This window comes from Pongo pygmaeus, chromosome 5 (assembly GCF_028885625.2).
Source record: "Pongo pygmaeus isolate AG05252 chromosome 5, NHGRI_mPonPyg2-v2.0_pri, whole genome shotgun sequence".
In the NCBI taxonomy this organism is placed as follows: Eukaryota; Metazoa; Chordata; class Mammalia; order Primates; family Hominidae; genus Pongo; species Pongo pygmaeus.
The window spans coordinates 149,172,144-149,190,259 of NC_072378.2; the positions used below are offsets into that span (position 1 = coordinate 149,172,144).

The following is an 18,116-nucleotide window of genomic DNA, read 5'->3' on the forward strand; positions in this document are numbered from 1 at the left end:
CGCTATGCACTCCCCACTTGCCTCTCTGGGCACTGCGAGGTGGAGTAGTTGTAGGACCAGGAAAAGCAAGAAGAGAGCGTCCTCTTCGGCTCCCCTACCCGGGAGTTCAGGCGCTGCGCCTGGCCCTCTGGGGCGTGTTTGACGATAACTCGCACCGCTTGCTCTTTTCCCATTTCAGCAAAGTCTTGAGCCTGTATCCTAGTACCTTTTATCGGCCTTGAGTAAGCAGCTCGCACGGGGTATATAAGGAGAATCAACTTTCTGAACTGAAAAAAATGTAAATAGTAAAGTCAGTCGTGCTTCTTCCTGCCGGTGACTGTTTACGAGAGGGAAGTCAGCGGGGCCCCCAAGAGGTCGCTGGTGGCGCAGGAACCGCGGCCAGATTGTAAAGAACAGGGGAAGGCAAAAAAAAAAAAAGAAAACACCCAGAAACTTTCTTCCTTGTTGCGAATAATCGCCGCCTCCCCCCCTCCGCCCCCAGAAGAAGCAGTAACGTGACACCCGAGCGAAATCCCGAGACCCGAGCGGAGAGGGAGGGGAGAGGGAGGAGAGAGCTGCGGAGCGCCGGAGGGAGAAAGGGGAGGAGAAGGAGGAAAACCCCTGTCAAGGAGGTGGAGCGAGGGGATGGTGTCCGCCTCCTGTTCCTCCCTGCCGTTTTTTAGAGAAGCCTGAACCGGGACAAAACACGCCGAGACCTACAGACACAAAGCCGGGGGGTCCACGCTGGCGCTGGAGGCGAGCCCCGGCGGCCGCAAGCGAGCCCGAGGCGCGGCGGGGCGCAGGGCGTGGGGACGCTAGCGGGCGCGGGACGGGCGCGGCGCCCCGGCACGGGCAGCGCCCCGAACCGGGGCCGGACACCTCGGCCGCTCGGGCCGTGGCGGCGGGGACCATGCCGAGGAAAGTCTCCTGAGCCCGGCAACTTCGGCCCCTCCCCGCCCCCACCCGGCTGCCCTCCGCGCGGCCCTCCCCATGTGCAGCCGGCCAGCCGGGCTCTCCTCCTCGCGGCGGATGGGTGACCTTTTCCTGGCACGGGCAGGCTGTGCGAGGCGGCGGAGCAGGCGATGAAGAAGAAGCAGCAGCATCCCGGCGGCGGCGCGGATCCCTGGCCCCATGGGGCCCCTTTGGGGGGCGCCCCTCCGGGCCTGGGCAGCTGGAAGCGCCGGGTGCCCCTGCTGCCTTTCCTGCGCTTCTCCCTCCGGGACTACGGCTTCTGCATGGCCACCCTGCTGGTCTTCTGCCTGGGCTCCCTCCTCTATCAGCTCAGCGGGGGACCCCCTCGCTTCCTGCTCGACCTGCGGCAGTATTTGGGTAAGGAAGCTGGTTAGGCGCTAGGGCGGCGCCGACTGCGCAAAGTTGTGCGGCGGGGAGAGGGGCGCGTCAGGGACTTCTCGCGCTGCCACCGCGCGCCACCGCCTCGGGGCTCTCCAGGTGCTAAGCCCGTGAGCATCTGTGCCGCGGTCGGGAGCGCCTTCTTCCTCCCGCGCGTCCGACTGTCCTCACCGAGGCGGGGACGCCGCCGGGTTGCGCTGCCGGCAGGTACCCCGAGGCGAGGCACCGCTCACCTTCCCCCCGCCCCACCTCCGCCACCCCCACCCGGACTGGGGCGGAGTGGATGGGTGTGTGGGGTGTGCCGGAGTGTGTGTATCTTCAGGCCTGGCGGCGCGGGGAGTGGCGAAGGGAAGGGACGGTCTGCTCCGTGGCATTGTTAGTGACCACAGTTCAGTCCCGTCCCGCGCCCCGGGGAGTGCGGGTGGGTTCAGCCCCTTGCCACGGTCCGCTCTGAGAATTCTGTCCCGCGGATCCCCCGCCTGCCCGCCGGCCCTAGTGTCTCCGCGCTGTCCCCGGGCTGGCTTGTCCCTTGGCCGCCGCTGCCCACCCCGCCGCCCGCAGCTAGCCTGGCGCGGGGAACGGGTTGCATCCAGGGGTTTGGGGATGCCCGAGGGCGCGGGTCAGCCTGGTCAGCAGTGTCGCCTCCAGTAACCCGAGGATCCTCGGCGCTGTGTGCGTCTCAAGCTCAAGTCAAAACTTGTGTGTGTGTGTGTGTGTGAGTGTCGCCTCCAGTAACCCGAGGATCCTCGGCGCTGTGTGCGTCTCAAGCTCAAGTCAAAACGTGTGTGTGTGTGTGTGTGTGTGTATGTGGTTTATTAGGAGAGAGGCCGCCTGTCTTTAGCAGAAGTAAGGAAGGGGTTGTGACGGGAGGGAAAGAGCCGCTCCAGCGAGAAGGCGTGACCCCGCAGCTCCCTTATCTCGGCTGCGGGAGCCAGGGGTGCCAGGGACAGGCGAGCGCAAGCCCAGGTCGCAAAGACGATGCTGGCACTCGCGTTCGAGCCAAGGGAGGATGCAGATCCCTCAAAAGTCTGTGGCTAGAAGAGGTCGTGCGGGGGTGAAGGCTGGGAGAGCTCCAGCTTCTTGCAAGCATCCGAAGTGATAAGCCTGAGCATCTGCACGATGAGAGCGAGTGCGGGGAAGCAGAGTCACCGAAGTGCTGGAAGGAAAATGGGCCAAATGACCCGGGCCAGCTGGAGGCTGCCACAGTTTCCCCAAACGTCACTTCGTGGCAGAAGCCACAGGTCTAGATAGCAGACCGTTTGGAGAAAAGAGAAAAGAAAAGAAAAAAGAACCCCAAACAAACAAAACAAAACAAAAACAAAACCACATCAGCCAAGTTACAAATGTGTTAGGGCATTTGGAAATGTAGACGTGGATCAAATAATATTCTTTACCTTGTACAAGACCTCATATTTTAAAAGTTACACTTTTATTTCTTTAAAAACTTTGGGGAACTACAGATTAGAGGAAAAGTTGGCCCAAGTAGATTTCCATAGCGTTTGGTTTCATAGAGGATTTGGGGCAATATATCCTTTATTAGGGAATCAAACCTCTTCTTTTCATAAGTTCTGTATTATGGAGTCTCATAGCTTCCTCCACTCTCTGACACCTGCTACTGCCACAAAAGTTAACAGTATTTTCATCACCAGCAGCAATCCCTGTTAACAGGCATTGGGAGGCAAGCGTTGAGGCTCAGGGTCTTTCTCCATTAAATCTGACAATGAATTCTTGCGGAAGTTCTTTTTAAGTAATAGATGGAGGCCAGGGCTGTAGGGAAAAGTGTAATGGACCAGAATGGAAGTCATCTGTGCTCATTGTCCTCAAAGCACCTGGCCTCGTGTAGGGTACTCAGCCTTCATAGACCTGGTGTTTCATGGCAGAATTAGAAGCCACACCTGACTGTCAATGAAACCTCCACGCAGCTCCTAAAGTTTTGGGGTTCTGACACCTTTCTTGAAGAAGGGAGATTCTGGGAGGAGGAAGGAGCAAAGGTACTACTGAGGATAAAATCAAGAAATTTCAACATATATTGCATTAACATGGTCACTTTATATTTCCAAACAATGAGGCCTGATAAATTTGGGTGGTCAGTTGGTAGAAGGGTGAATTCTCAGCTTCTGCTCTGGAAACTAGGAAGAACTGAAAGATTGAATGCTGCTCCTGTTACTAGCTGATCATTACATTTCTGACTGATGTGATAGGTTCAAAATGACATCATTGTGAACTGAAAATAGGATACCCTTGGCCAAATTTGTTCCCTGTTGTCACGTAAATATAATGATTTTTGGGAAAAGTGGGCTTGTGGTATTTTGGATGGTCTAAAATACACCTTTAATAATATAAGGCCACTGTGTCTGCAGAATTACTTTCTCCTGTTTTCCTCCATTCTTTTATTTTAGTGTCTGTCAAAACAAAACTTGTGGTTAGTAAACACATCCTCTCAATTTCTTCAGCCAATTTTGGAAGCAAGTATTTTTCGTAAATGTAAGTTCATGTAAAGTCAAAATTTTCCAAATCAAAATATGTTTATATCAAACACTTTTCTTTACAGAGTATTATTTCAGTATACTTATACAATATTCTATGTCTGACACACAATAAATATTGGTTGAATTAATGACCCAACCTGTTATATCAAACAGGTAGTGTGATATTGAACATACTGAATATTCTCATAGGAAAGCCAAGAGATAGTAGCATTCATGGTAAAAGCTAATATTTATCACGCATGTGCCAGTCAGTGCATACACAGGGTGACATTCGATCTGCACAGCAACACTGTTGGTAAGTTCTATTGTTGTTCCCATTTTCTGTACGGAAAAAATGAGGGCAAAGAATTATGAAGGACACATAGCAAGCGAGGCAGGACTTCAACCCATGTCTGTCTGATTGCAGTACCCATTGCATAGCACTATGGGCAGATTAAGGGAGAAAATGGAAGGACGGTCAAGATGCAAATGGGAATCTAAAGATTGGGACTGGCTAAAAATGATCCATCACATTTACATCCATAATTCCACTTTCCTTTTCTTGATACTTGTACTCTGAGTATCTCGAGGAGTCAGCAGAGAAGGGAAATAATTCAAGTAGCTGGTTTGCTTTAACTCTACCTTCCCGTATTAATCCCCACTATGTGGCCTCCATTTATTTAGGGAACTAGACCGTCCCTGAGCTGGACAACAACTGGGAGTAATGTTGGTCGGACTCGCATCTTCCGGGCGTTTTCTCTCTCTTTAGCAGTTGTGCTATGTCTAGGCTAGTGGTTCCCAATGTGGGTCCTTGGACCTGCCGCATCAGCCTCACCTGGGAATTTGTCACAAATGTACATTCTAAGGTCTTATCCCAAAGCTGCTGAAGTCTGGGCACAGGGCCCAGCAATCTGTGCGTCAGCAAGTCCTCCAGGTGATTCCAACGCAGAGAATTTGAGAACCATTGTTGTTGAGCAAAGTATTGCTTTCGGGAGGCTTCCCGTGTATTTGAGAGAAAGGAGGAATGTGAGGGGGAGTGGGTAGATTTATAAAGTATTTAAAGGTAATGTACATGGTTTCAATTTTTAATTTCAACTTTTAAAAATGCATCTTCTTTGCTACTTAAGGCCCACTGTTTTGAGGGAAGGACCAGCCAACAGCACCCACCCCAGCTGGCTTTAGACCTTCCGAGGTTAGGAGAGGTGTGACGTGAGGAGTAGGCTGACGTGGGGCAACCGGAAAGCACAGTGTGGGGAAGGAAGAGAACAGAGCCACTGATGATGCTTTCTCTTCCCCATAGGAGACAGCGGTGAACAGTCCTTCCTAGTCAATTTGGGGAAAGGCAGAGTATGTTCTACTTAAAGAATGTTCTGCTGTAACACATTTGAAAAGAGTAAAGGAAGTGGTAGGGAGGAAAATCATGCAAGGATAACTGTTATCTTGATTTCCCACCCTGAGATTGGGTGGAGGGGAACACAAACATACATTGGGGTAAATAGAAATATATAGCAAATGCTACACTTAAGCTTGGAGACCATGGTCTTTCCAATTCAGTGAATTTTTTTTTTGAAATGGCATTCAAACTTTGTTTTGCTATGGAAAACAAACAAAAAATCAAATAAAATCTCCCCCAGAAATTAGGTTATGATGCAGCCTTGCTGCCAGTAGCCTTATTACTTATGAGCTGTGGAAATATCAAAAACTTGGAATAACACTCATTACATTGATATAAACAGAATAAGCCAGATGGCTTACTACTGATCTTGTACAACCGACAAACTCTAATGATTTATCATCCAGCCTTGGGTATGTGATTTAAACTTTATGGGAGCTAAACTTGTTGGATTCATTCCAAGCTGATATGCTTTCCTTCCCATTTTTAATTTATACCACTTTAAATGGAGATATAGAGCTTTAGTTCTCAGAATTGCCAATCTTTACATATATTATATATGAGCCTGGCAATTTAGAGTCAAAAAATGAAAAGTATGTCATGTTATTGAATTTGAAATCCTCTAAGTTTAAGTGCATTTAAAGGAAAATGTGAAAATAGAGGTCTATATCTGTTACAAAATAGTTTCTTTGAACCTAAAAAGCCAAATTTTATTTTTCTTCTGCATTTCACACATGGTATAAATATAGTATTTTAGGCTCCAAACAGTAATCTAGGAAATGAATGCATAAAATATGATGTTATCAATAGAAATTGTTGACATAGAAAAAATGATATTCTTGTTCGTGGCTACAAGTTTATATTGTGGGGTTGGTTGGGGACACAGTGGCACTGTATTAGAGAAAGGATAGAAAATGGAATTCAGCTATGGTAATCCGTTCTGTAAACAAATAGCATGAATGGTGAAAAGCAATCTGCCTTGTAAACTATTTTTTAATGTAGACTAGTCTCAGTATGAATTGTCTAAGAACACACATAAATGTGGATTATCTAAATACTGTCTTTCTTCAAATTCCCTGTCATCAATCCAGGCTTAAGACAGTGGTTAGTTTTGTTTTGGAGAAACTGGAAAGAAAGTGGTCAAGCTTTTTGAGTCCCAAAAGAAATAGTATCTTTTGCTTCCTCAGAGGGAGGCTGAAGGAGCAAAAACAGTAGCTTGGCCTGCAGCTGTACTGGTGGGTGTCCATGATGGACAATGAAAATGCATCTTATTTGATGGATTGTAGCTGCTAGAGTTATTAGGAGTTACTGCTTGTTTTTTGTTTTTTGGAAAGAAGACTTGACCACAAATGAATTTTGTCATAAGTATATTTATTTGTATTAAGTAGAAACTCGGCTTTAAGCAAACAGTGATATACATAAATCCCTTTTTTATCAGAAATAGGGACAGAAACACTAACATTTCACAAAAATTCTTATTTGCAAAAGTCAGTGTAGCAATTGTTTTGCAAGAGAATTCCAAATGAAGTACATTTCAGCATTTGCTATTAGTTTTTAAATGGCTTTGTTGAGATATAATTCATATACCATATAATTCACCCATTTAAAGTTTTTAATAGTTTAATAGCTTTTAATATATTATAGATATGTGTAACCATTACCACAATTTTAGAAGATTTTCATCACCACAAGGAGAAATGCCATACCCTTTATCCAACACTTTTGCCCCATCAACCCCAGCCCTAAGCAACCGCTAATTTACTTTCTGTCTGTATAGATTTGCCTATTCTCAGCATTTTATAGAAATAGAATAATATAATATGTGGTCTCTTGCGATTGGCTTCTTTTACTTGGCATAATGTTTTCAAGGTTCATCCATGTTATAGCATGTGTCAGTACTTCATTCTTTTTTATGGCTGAATAATATTTCCTAAGAATTTTTTTTATTACGGAATAAAATGTTCCATAAGACTGCATGGATATTCCACATTTTGTTTATCCATTCACCCATTAATGGACATTTGGGTTGTTTTCACCTTTTGTCTACTGTAAGTAGTGCTGCTATGAACACTTGTGTTGCAAGCTTTTGTTTCAACACCTGTTTTCTGTTCTTATGGGTATATACCTAGGAGTGGGATTGCTGAGTCATATGGTAACTCTCTTCTGGGTGCTCCACACAGGCCCTCAGGAAGTGGCCGTTGATTCAGTATATTTGCTGAGCGACTGTTCTTCACTAGGATTCCAAACCCTGCTTTGTTTGGTCTCTATTTAGAGAATATGGGGAGGGATGCCAAGAAGGACTCTAGCTCAGCTGATGCCTTTAGCCTATTTCTTCCTTGCTCTTTGAAGCTGATGCTCCAAGCAAATACGTTACAACCACTTATGACATATGAGTACATATAGTTTTGTTTAGAGATGGTTGCCCATTCTAGAGTGTAGTGGTGCCATCAGAGCTCACTGCAGCTTCAACCTCCTGGGCTCAAGCCATCCTCCCGCCTCAGCTTCTTGAGAAGCTGGGACTACAGGCACAAGCCGTCATACCTGGCAACACAAACATTTCCTTCTGTGCACAGAGATAACTGTCCACTTCTTACCTTTGGGCATTTGGAATTACACTTTTGAGCTCTCTCTGTAATTAAGAATAGCTGAGGTCAGTTTAGAGATTAGTGTGCATACGGTTAGAATGCAAACTTCTTGTTACTTGTTATTTTCTGAAATCCTAGACCAGTTGTTTTGGAAGTTGGCAGAATAGCTGTTATTTCCGTAGGTTAGTGTCTTCTTTAGGTAGCAATTTGTGTTAAATTAGCCAGTATGTTTCAAGCATGACTTTAAGTCATGAAGGAGATGAGACCATGGAATGATGTGATTTTTGAAATAGGGACTGAACAGAGTTTAACCTAGAACTGCAATATGACCTTACTATAAAATTAGGTCTCAATGCACCAACCCGTTTACACTTGTTTGGTGAAAGATACAATAATAACCTTAAGTCATGGCTTTGATTAGGCAATTCTGAGTTCATTCATTAATAGATGATTTAAATAACCTATTACCTTTAACTGTACTGCATTTCTGGAAACACCATTGCTGTTTTTTAGTTCAATGAGTATAATTTTCATAATCTTGATGAAAGAAAAATGAGAATATTCTGAGACATATGAATTCCTTTGTTCAGTCATTCAACAAATATTCACTGAAGGCCTTCTTTGGGGCAGAAGCATCAGGCACTAGGAAGGATATAGGTTTTGGAGCAGAGCTCTGGGTGTGAAGCACTGTGTTACCATTTATTAGATGGGACAGGTTGAGCAATTTTATTAACTTCTCTGAACCTCTGATGTTTTGATGTATACAATAGGATTAATAATTGCTGTTTTACAGGATACTTCTCTAACCCGAGGCCTGACATTTAAGTTCAACAATTGTCAATTTTCTCAGCTTGTTCTTTGCTTCCCTTTAACTCCCTCTTCATTTAGCACACATACACATATGACTGTACACACACACTCATACCAGCACACAGCTGGGGGAGTATGCAGATTCACTGATAACCTGGCTTCCGATTGAAAGAAGCAATCAAACCTAGAAATACACAATTACATAACTAGCATTTGGCAAGGGCTCTTCAACACCTGACAAGTTCCAGTAATTCATCCATCCCACTAATTACATATATGTACCCCTTCCTGCTTCTTCTCTTCTGCTTCCTGGAGATAGTCTTTAAAGGACACATTCTTTGCACAGCCTGATTTCCTCTGTTTTGAATTTATCCACACTACTTTTTTTGTTCCTGCATTCACAAAATAAAAATAGCTGTGTGGAGGGAGTATGCTGGAGCTTACTCTCTGGGATAGACAGCTGTTCTAGGATTGCACTAGTGATCCATAAGCTACATCCTTTCAGAAATAATCACAATGCCAGGCATACACTGTGCCTGCTCCCAGAACTTCCCCCATTCATGACGAAACTACCACGTCCAGTAGTACGCCCACTTTTTTTCTCAGTTCCCACTTCCCTTTCTCAGTTCCCACTTCCCTCTCATTGACAGTCAGAGCAAGAGCAGTGAACCGCAGAAGCAGATCTTGTGTCTTCACCAAGAGGCTGGTGAACTTGCTTGTTTCCCATGCTCAGCCTCTCTGTGTTGCCTTGCTCTGTTAGCCTCCAGTAGGTGTTGCGGCAAGTGAGAGCCATACTATCTGGCATGGCCAATCACCCAGTTCCTTGAGCAGTTGAAGGCAAATGCTAATTTTACATTATTTCCTAGAAAGTTGTATTTTGTTTGGGGACCTTAAAAACCCTGACCTTGTCATCCAGTACAGAGCTTCCTGCTTTAACACAAAGGCTGTTTGACATGAATGCCTTCCCATTGGATAAGCAGAACTGTCAGGCAGAGCCATGTGGCTGGTTGGAAGGGGCACTAGGCCTGGGTGTGCAGGGCGTCCGACAATAAGTCAGTTGTCAGTGTTAAGTCATGTGAGCCTCCAAGGCTTCAGTGTCTTCATCTCTACAATGAAGAAGTTTCATTAGATCCATGATTCTCAGCTGTTTCCCTTCCTTAGGACCCTCATCCATAGCAGTGTTTCCATACGGTCTTGACTGTCACTATGGGAATACATCTCAGTGGCCCGGAGAGGGAGAAAGGGCATGGCATTGGAAGTCCTTTTAAAAAAGTCCCTGAGCTCACGCCTGTAATCCCAGCACTTTGGGAGGCCGAGGTGGGTGGATCACGAGGTCAGGAGATCGAGACCGTCCTGGCTAACATGGTGAAACCCCGTCTCTAATAAAAAATACAAAAAATTAGCCGGGCTTGGTCGTGGGCGCCTGTAGTCCCAGCTACTCGGGAGGCTGAGGCAGGAGAATGGCGTGAACCCGGGAGGCGGAGCTTGCAGTGAGCCGAGATCGCACTGCTGCACTCCAGCCTGGGTGACAGAGTGAGACTCCATCTCAAAATAAATAAATAAATAAAAATAAAAAATAAAAGAATGCGGCGTGCGCGGTGGCTCATGCCTGTAATCCCAGCTCCTTGGGAGGCCGAGGCGGACGGATCACAAGGTCAGGAGATCGAGACCATCCTGGCTAACACGATGAAACCCCGTCTGTACTAAAAATACAAAAAATTAGCCGGGCGTGGTGGCGGGCGCCTGTAGTCCCAGCTACTCGGGAGGCTGAGGCAGGAGAATGGCGTGAACCCGGGAGGCGGAGCTTGCAGTGAGCCGAGATTGCGCCACTGCACTCCAGCCTGGGGGACAGAGCCAGACTCCGTCTCAAAAAAAAAAAGAAAAAAAAAAGTCCCTGAGGTAATTTTTCTGTGCACTCCGAGGGGAGAGTGTTTCTTTTTTCTTGAGAATCACTGAAGTAGATCGTTCTAAGATCTCTTCTGTTCTTCAAATCACGTGCTGAAAGAGACAAGAGGTCATTTAATTGTAGCAACTGAAACAAATATAAGGCTATTTTCTTTGGACCCAAACACTTATTTAAAAAATTGCAGAAGTCAAGTGACCAAGGCAAGTAGAATACACAAAAACATTTTAGGCCATCATTGTCGTCATTTTCTGAGTCTTAATCATAGTTAAATTTTTTTCTAAAATTAAAATCAGCAGCACGTTTCCTCCACCTCCGCCAGAACTTGCTCTAGAAATTAGGGGAAGCAGAATGTCCCCAGGGAGTCTTCAGAGAGAAGAAGCAGAGCAAGACATGGGTTTCCAGAGTTTAGAGTCTCACTATGTGATAGGTGAAAGCTGTGTTGTTGATGAGGATTTGCACAGCCTCCTCCCGGTTGCCTGCTACTGGCCATCCCATTTCATTGTGGGCAGCTCCAGTGGATAAGAGGGTTCTTCACAGCGTGGTGAGCTACTCCTTTCTAGCCTCCATCCATTTTTTGCTATTCTTCTGGAAGCTATATAGGCTTGTCTATTGGACTTTATAGTCTTCAAATAATTGAAGATACTAAAATGACTATTATGTCTACCCTGCTCTGCTACACACATAAATCTTGTCCAGACAAATAGGTCTGTTTACCAGTACTTTCTCATCAGAAGTCATTTGAAGACACAGAAAGTAAAAACCACAAAGAAAAAAAAAACTATATTAAAGTGAAAGCTCAACAGTAACACCCCATAAACGTAGCAAAACAAAACAAAACAAAACAAAAAACACAAAAAAACCCCAAACTGGGGACAGACATCTCCCCAGGAAATGGAACTAATATGCAGGTCTTTAAAAGTTCAGTTTATCAATGAGAAAAAGATAAACCAACTCACGAGATAGATGAGCAGAGTACAGGAGCAGTCACAGAAGAGGAGACACGGCTGGCCAGTAAGCACAAAGAGAAATGAAATGGTTTTGATTCCCTTACACATCTTAGCCCCCTTCGTCTGTCTACATGGCCTGGAAAAGCCACAGAACTGAACAGTTTTCCAGTTCCCTCAGTGAGCCTACTTTGTGCAGTGGTATGTTACTGTCAGAAGGGATCCACTTCTAAACTGTGGTATTTGAGAATGCTCCTCCCACCGCTTTTCTGAGGGTGTTAGCAGGAGTGCAACAGAGCCTGGCTTCAAGGCCCCCAGCAGGCTGGCTGGAGCCCTGCTTCAGCTCCTCCAAGCACGTGCCGCCAAGTTCTGGGAGCCACCTCGATGTGGGTTGATGGGTCCCCTGAGACGCCCTCTCTGCTCAGAACACAGCCAGTAAGCCATGGGCAGATCACAACAAACAGCACCCTGCCTTCTGCTCCGCCTCCCTCCATCTACCACACTGCCAAGTTCCTAAGAAGCTTGAGGGAGAAGGAACTGCTGTGGTGCTTAGAATGCAGTGTCTTGCCTGGAAGTATTTTCTCAGTCTTCGAGAAAACAGTGGAACTGACTCATCTGGTCAGAGCTTTACAGAAATGTGATTGCAGATCTCTCGCAATTTCATTCTGCTTTAGTGTCAGAATTCATCCGACAACGTGCCAAAAAAAAAAAAAGTGTGTAAAATCACATACAGATTTAGACACTTCAAGAGGAAGTTATTTTTACCACAGTGGGGAAGAAACCAGAAAGTGCCGATTGGTGGAGAAGGCCCGGCAGGGCTGAGGAAGGAGGGTGGGCACCTCAGCAACCTGGGCCTGGCCACACTCACCCCTGCAGCCTTGCCAGCCTGGCCCAGGGATTGTGGTGTGGTCACCTCTTAGCAGGTGGAGGGAGGAGTTCCTGTGTGGAAGATCTGCTTGAAGGAAGAAATGTTGATATAACCCCCAAGTGTTGAGCCAACTTCAGCAGTGCGGGGTTAACATGGGTTACTCTTGAAAATGTGTTGCGTGCTCTCCCAACAGTCCATAGAAGCAGCTCTCTAACAGCTGCATGGGACACAAAGGTAAAAATGGAGAAACAATTCCAGAAAACCACATAAATATAAAAACCAAATGGCGCAGTGTCTTTATTTTGTTTTGGCAGATAACAGGATTGAGGCCACCTTGTTTTCTTTGCTCATACATTTCCCAACTCAAAAGGCTGTTCTTGTTTGCTTGTAGAGCAGAGATCCAAGGCCTGAGAGACCCTGAAATGTTTGTAGTTATATTCTTCATTCGTGCTGCGAGATAAAGACTTTTCCCAGAAACTGAAGGGAGGGAACAGGAAATATTTGTTAAGATCCATAACCTCTGGCTTTTGTCTCCTCTTTTCACCTGGGCAAAGGATATCAGTGATAATATTTTGGGTCTCATAAGATGATGAATTGTTCAAATGTATTTGGAGAATACTTTATTCAAGCATCTTTGTCTTTCTCTCCTATTCCTTGTGGCTGAAGAGAGGCATGTGCTTTTTATGCAAGTGTCTTGAAATGTATGCAGTTACCATGGTGGCACTCTGTCTCTGACCCAAACTCTGGCAGAGAGTGTGTGTTTAGCCATGTTTTCAGGGGTGCTTCCTAGCATGGTCAGGAGAAACGGCTAGAGCTGAATTTGGTTGCTGGGCAGGCTTCTATCTTTTTTTTTTTTAATAGATGGAGGGGGTATAAGTGCATGTTTTTTACATGGGTATATTGCATAATGGTGAGGTTTGGGTTCCTAGTGTACCCATTACTCGAATAGCGAACACTGTACACAAAAGGTAATTTTTCAATCATCAAGCCTTTTCTCCCTCCCTGCTTTTGAGAGTCCCCATTGTCTGTTATTTCCCTCTGTATGTCCGTGTGTACCCATTGTTTAGCTCTCACTTAGAAGTGAGAATGTGTGGTATTTGAGTTTCTGTTTCTGAGTTACTTCACTTAGGACAATGGTCTTCAGCTCCATTCCTGTTGCTGCAAAAGACGTGTATATAGACCACATTTTCTTTATCCAGTCATCCGTTGATGGACAGTTAGGTTCATTCCATGACTTTGCTGTTGTGAATAGTGCTATGATAAACATACAAGGGCAGGTGTTTCTTTGATATAATGATTTCTTTTCCTTCCCGTAGATACCCAGTAGTGGGATTGCTGGGTCGAATGGTAGTTCGATTTTTAGTTCTTTGAGAAATCTCCATACTGTTTTCCATAGAGGTTGTACTAATTTACATTCCCACTAACAGTGTGTACATGTTCCCATTTCTCCCCATCCTTGCCAACATCTGTTGTTTTTTGACTTTTTAATACTAGTCATTCTGACTGGTGTGAGATGGTATCTCATTGTGGTTTTAATTTGCATTTCTCTGATGATTAGTGATATTGAGCATTTTCTTCTTCATATTTTTGTGGGCTGCTTGTATATCTTCTTTTGAAAAATGTCTGTTCATGTCCTTTGCCCACTTTTTAATAGGGTTATTTGCTTTTTTCTTGTTGAGTTGTTTGAGTTCCTTGTATAGATTCTGGATATTAGTCCTCTGTGGGATACATTTTTGTAAATATTTTCTCCCATTCTACAAGTTGTTTGTTACTCTGTTGATTCTTTCTTTGCTGTACAGAAGCTCTTTAGTTTAATTAAGTCCCTTTTGTTTATTTTTGTTTTTGTTGCATTGTTTAGCCATATATTCTTTGCCCAGGCCAATGTTCAGAAGAGTTTTTCTTAGGTTTCCTTCTGGGATTCTTATAGTTTCAGGTTTTACCTTTGAGTCTTTAATTCATCTTGAGTTAACTTTTTATATGGTAAGAAAAGGGGTCCAGTTTCATTCTTCTGCATATGGCTGTCCAATTTTTCCAGCACCACTTATTGAATAGGGTATCCTTTCCCCATTGTATATTTTTGCCAACTTTGTTTACGATCAGTTGGTTGTAGGTATGTGGCTTTATTTCTGGGTTCTCTACTATCTTCTATTGCTCTATATGTCTGTTTTTGTACAAGTACCATGCTGTTTTGGTTACTATAGTTTTGTAGTATAATTTGAATTCAGATAATGCTTTCCCTCTAGCTTTGTTCTTTTTGCTTAGGATTGCTTTGACTATTCAGGCTCTTTTTGGTTCCATATGAATTTTAGGATTGTTTTTTCTAATTCTGTGAAAAATGACACTGGTAATTTGATAGGAATTGCATGTAATCTATATGTTATTTTGGATAGTATGGGCATTTTAATGATATTGATTCTTCCAATCCACATGCATGGGATGCTCTTCCATTTGTTTGTGTCATCTACAGTTTTTTAAATCAATGTTTTATAATTCTTCTTGTAGAGATTTTTCACCTCCTTGGTTAAATGCATTCCTAAGAGTTTTATTATTTTTCGTGGCTATTGTAAATGATATTGAGTTCTTGATTTGGCTCTCAGCTTGAACATTATTGGTGTATAGAAATGCTGATTTTTGTACATTGATTTTGTATCCTGAAACTTTACTGAAGTAATTTATCAAATCTAGAAGTCTTTTGGAGGAGTCTTTAGGGTTTTCTAGGTGTAAGATCATGTCATCAGCCAACAGAGATAATTTGACTTCCTCTTTTCCAATTTGGATGCCTTTTATTTCTTTCTCTTGCTATTGGGGGAACACGCCCCTGATAATTCAACGTGGGTTCTTTTCTATTTCCCTAAGTGTCGGCCAGTCTGAGAAATAAAGGGAAAGAGTACAAAAGAGAGAAATTTTAAAGCTGGGCGTCCGGAGGAGACATCACATGTCGGCAGGTTCCGTGATGCCCCCTGAGCTGTAAACCAGCAAGTTTTTATTAGCAATTTTCAAAGGGGAGGGAGTGCATGAATAGGGTGTGCGTCACAGAGATCACATGCTTCAAGGGCAACAAAAGATCACAAGGCGGAAGGTCAGGGCGAAACTAGAATCACTAATGAACTTCCATGTCCTGGTGTGCACGCAATGTCAGGGTTCAAGAGCAGGGAACCGGTCTGACTAGAATTTACCAGGCTGAAATTTCCTAATCCTAGCAAGCCTGGGGACGCTGCAGGAGACTAGGGTGTGTTTCATCCCTATCTACATCTGCATAAGGCAGACACTCCCAGGGCGGCCATTTTAGAGGCCCCGCCCTAGGAATGCATTCTTTTCCCAAGGCTGTTAATTATTAATATTCCTTACTGGGGAAAGAATTCAGCGATATTTCTCTTACCCATTTTGGGTAATAAGGGAAATATGGCTCTGTCCTGCCTGGTTCACAGACAGCCAGACTTTAAGGTTATCTCCCTTGTTCCCTGAAAATCACTGTTATCCTGTTCTTAAGGTGCCCAGATTTCATATTGTTCAAACACCACTTATTGTTCCAGCACCACTTATTGAATAGGGTATCCTTTCCCCATTGTATATTTTTGCCAACTTTGTTTACGATCAGTTGGTTGTAGGTATGTGGCTTTATTTCTGGGTTCTCTACTGTCTTCTATTGCTCTATATGTCTGTTTTTGTACCAGTACCATGCTGTTTTGGTTACTATAGTCTTGTAGTATAATTTGAATTCAGATAATGCTATCCCTCCAGCTTTGTTCTTTTTGCTGAGGATTGCTTTGACTATTCAGGCTCTTTTTGGTTCCATATAAATTTTAGGATTGTTTTTTCTAATTCTGTGAAAAATGACATCGGTAATTTTCAAACACACATGCTCTACAAACAATTTGTGCAGTTAATGCAATCGTCACAGGGTCCTGAGGTGACATACATCCTCAGCTTATGAAGATGATGGGATTAAGAGATTAAAGTAAAGACAGGCATAGGAAATCACAAGAGTATTGATTGGGGAAGTGATAAATGTCCATGAAATCTTCATAATTTATGTTCAGAGATTGTAGTAAAGACAGGCGTAAGAAATTATAAAAGTATTAATTTGGGGAACTAATATATGTCCATGAAATCTTCACGATTTATGTTCTTCTGCCATGGCTTCAGCTAGTCCCTCCATTCGGGGTCCCTGACTTCCTGCAACATCTTGCCTAATTGCTCTGGCTAGGACTTCTACTACTATGTTGAATAGAGTAGTGGGAGTTGGCATTCTTGTCTTGTTCCAGTTCATAGGGGAAGTTCTTTTAAATTTTCTCCATTCAGTATGATGTTGGCTGTGGGTTTGTCCTATATGGCTTTTATTATTTTGAGGTATGTTCCTTTGATGCCTAGTTTGTTGAGGGCTTTTATCATGAAAAGGTGTTAGATTTTACCGAATGCTTTTTCTGCAGCTGTTGAGATGATCGTATGGTTTTTGTTAGGCTTGTATCTTCATACTTTATTTGTTTTATGGCATAATGTGTTTCTGTGCCAAAATATAGCCTCTCTTCCCCAGATTTTTTCCCTGTCACCTTGTCAGAATGATAGTTGACTTTGTTAATTGCAGAGTAAGTCTTGCTCACAAGGCTTATTCTTCATTGAAGTCTCACATCAATGAGCCTTAAAGGATCAGAGACACATGTTCTCCTGTTGCTCTCACCCACTCACCCACTTGCTCTCACCCACGCACCCACTTGCCCTCCTTTACATTTAGCTTGGCAGTCTTCCTCCGTTGTCTTTTCCATCTAGACAGGTTCATTCCTTCAACAAATGCTCATCAAGCACCAGTTATGTGCTGAGTGCTAAGATAATCACCATATTCATGGGGCTGTGTTGTACCTGGAGGGACAGAGAAGGACTTAAGATCCCATATGAGGTGTGATGAACAGGGGGAGTTAAAGGAGGTAGTAGAGGCAGTGATTGGTCATGCCTGGATATAGTTAGACTGATTATCTCTTTCCTAAAGGCCCTGTTGATGCTAGTAGATCAGGAGGTTCTCAAGCCTGGCTGCATGATAGAATAACCTGGAGAATTTTGGAGAATACAGATATGTGTTCATTTGGTCAAGGGTGTATGTGTTAAAAGCTCCGTGGGTAATTCTAATATGCAACCAAAGTAAAGAACCACTGTAGCAGATACAGGGTCGGAGAGTTTTGTTTGTGCAGTAAATCCTCTTACAGTACTATTTAGGGATGCTTTATCTTAATCTATAATCTTTATTTGTCTATGACTTATAACACTTTAGCTTACAGCTTCTCTACGCTGGCATCTCTCAAACTTTAATGTGCATGTAAATCACTCGAGGATTTGTTAAGCTATAGATCCTGATGTAGCGGGTCTGGAACTGGGCTTGAGATTCTGCATTTCCAGCAAGCACCCAGGTGTAGCAGAGGTTGCAGTTGGAGGGCCACATTTTGAGTAGCAAGGGTCTATACCATAGCATTTCTGGGAAATAATGAATACCTGTAAACAACAAATATGTCAGGGTTCAGCTTAGCTCATTAAAGATCTGTGCTGTTAAGCATTTCATAGATATCTTTTAAACTGAATTTTCATTCACCAGTTTGATTGTTCCAATTTAAGAACATTAAGTATTTCTTAAGTGAGAATCACACCCTTGTATGATTTCAAGTTTAAAATGGCTGTTTTTATTTATCTTTGGAAACTATAGTATTAAAACGTAGCCTATTTGGAGTTTTGTGAACATACAGATTTTGACCTAATGTCAAGTTTGTTAATAAGCATTGAGAGCAAACCAACTGGTCTTAGAGATGAAGTTTCTTCAAATAGTTATT

General features: G+C 43.8%; 1 protein-coding gene across 1 annotated transcript in view; it reads left to right on the forward strand.

The window, feature by feature from the left end:
* Positions 1-582: 582 nt before the first annotated feature.
* UST (uronyl 2-sulfotransferase) overlaps positions 583-18,116 on the forward strand; it is a 326,326-nt gene continuing 308,792 nt past the window's right edge. Inside the window, exon 1 of the mRNA XM_054492129.2 lies at positions 583-1,308. Coding sequence (XP_054348104.1) covers positions 1,062-1,308 — 247 coding nt within the window. The 5' untranslated portion in view covers positions 583-1,061. The remainder of the gene's footprint in view (positions 1,309-18,116) is intronic.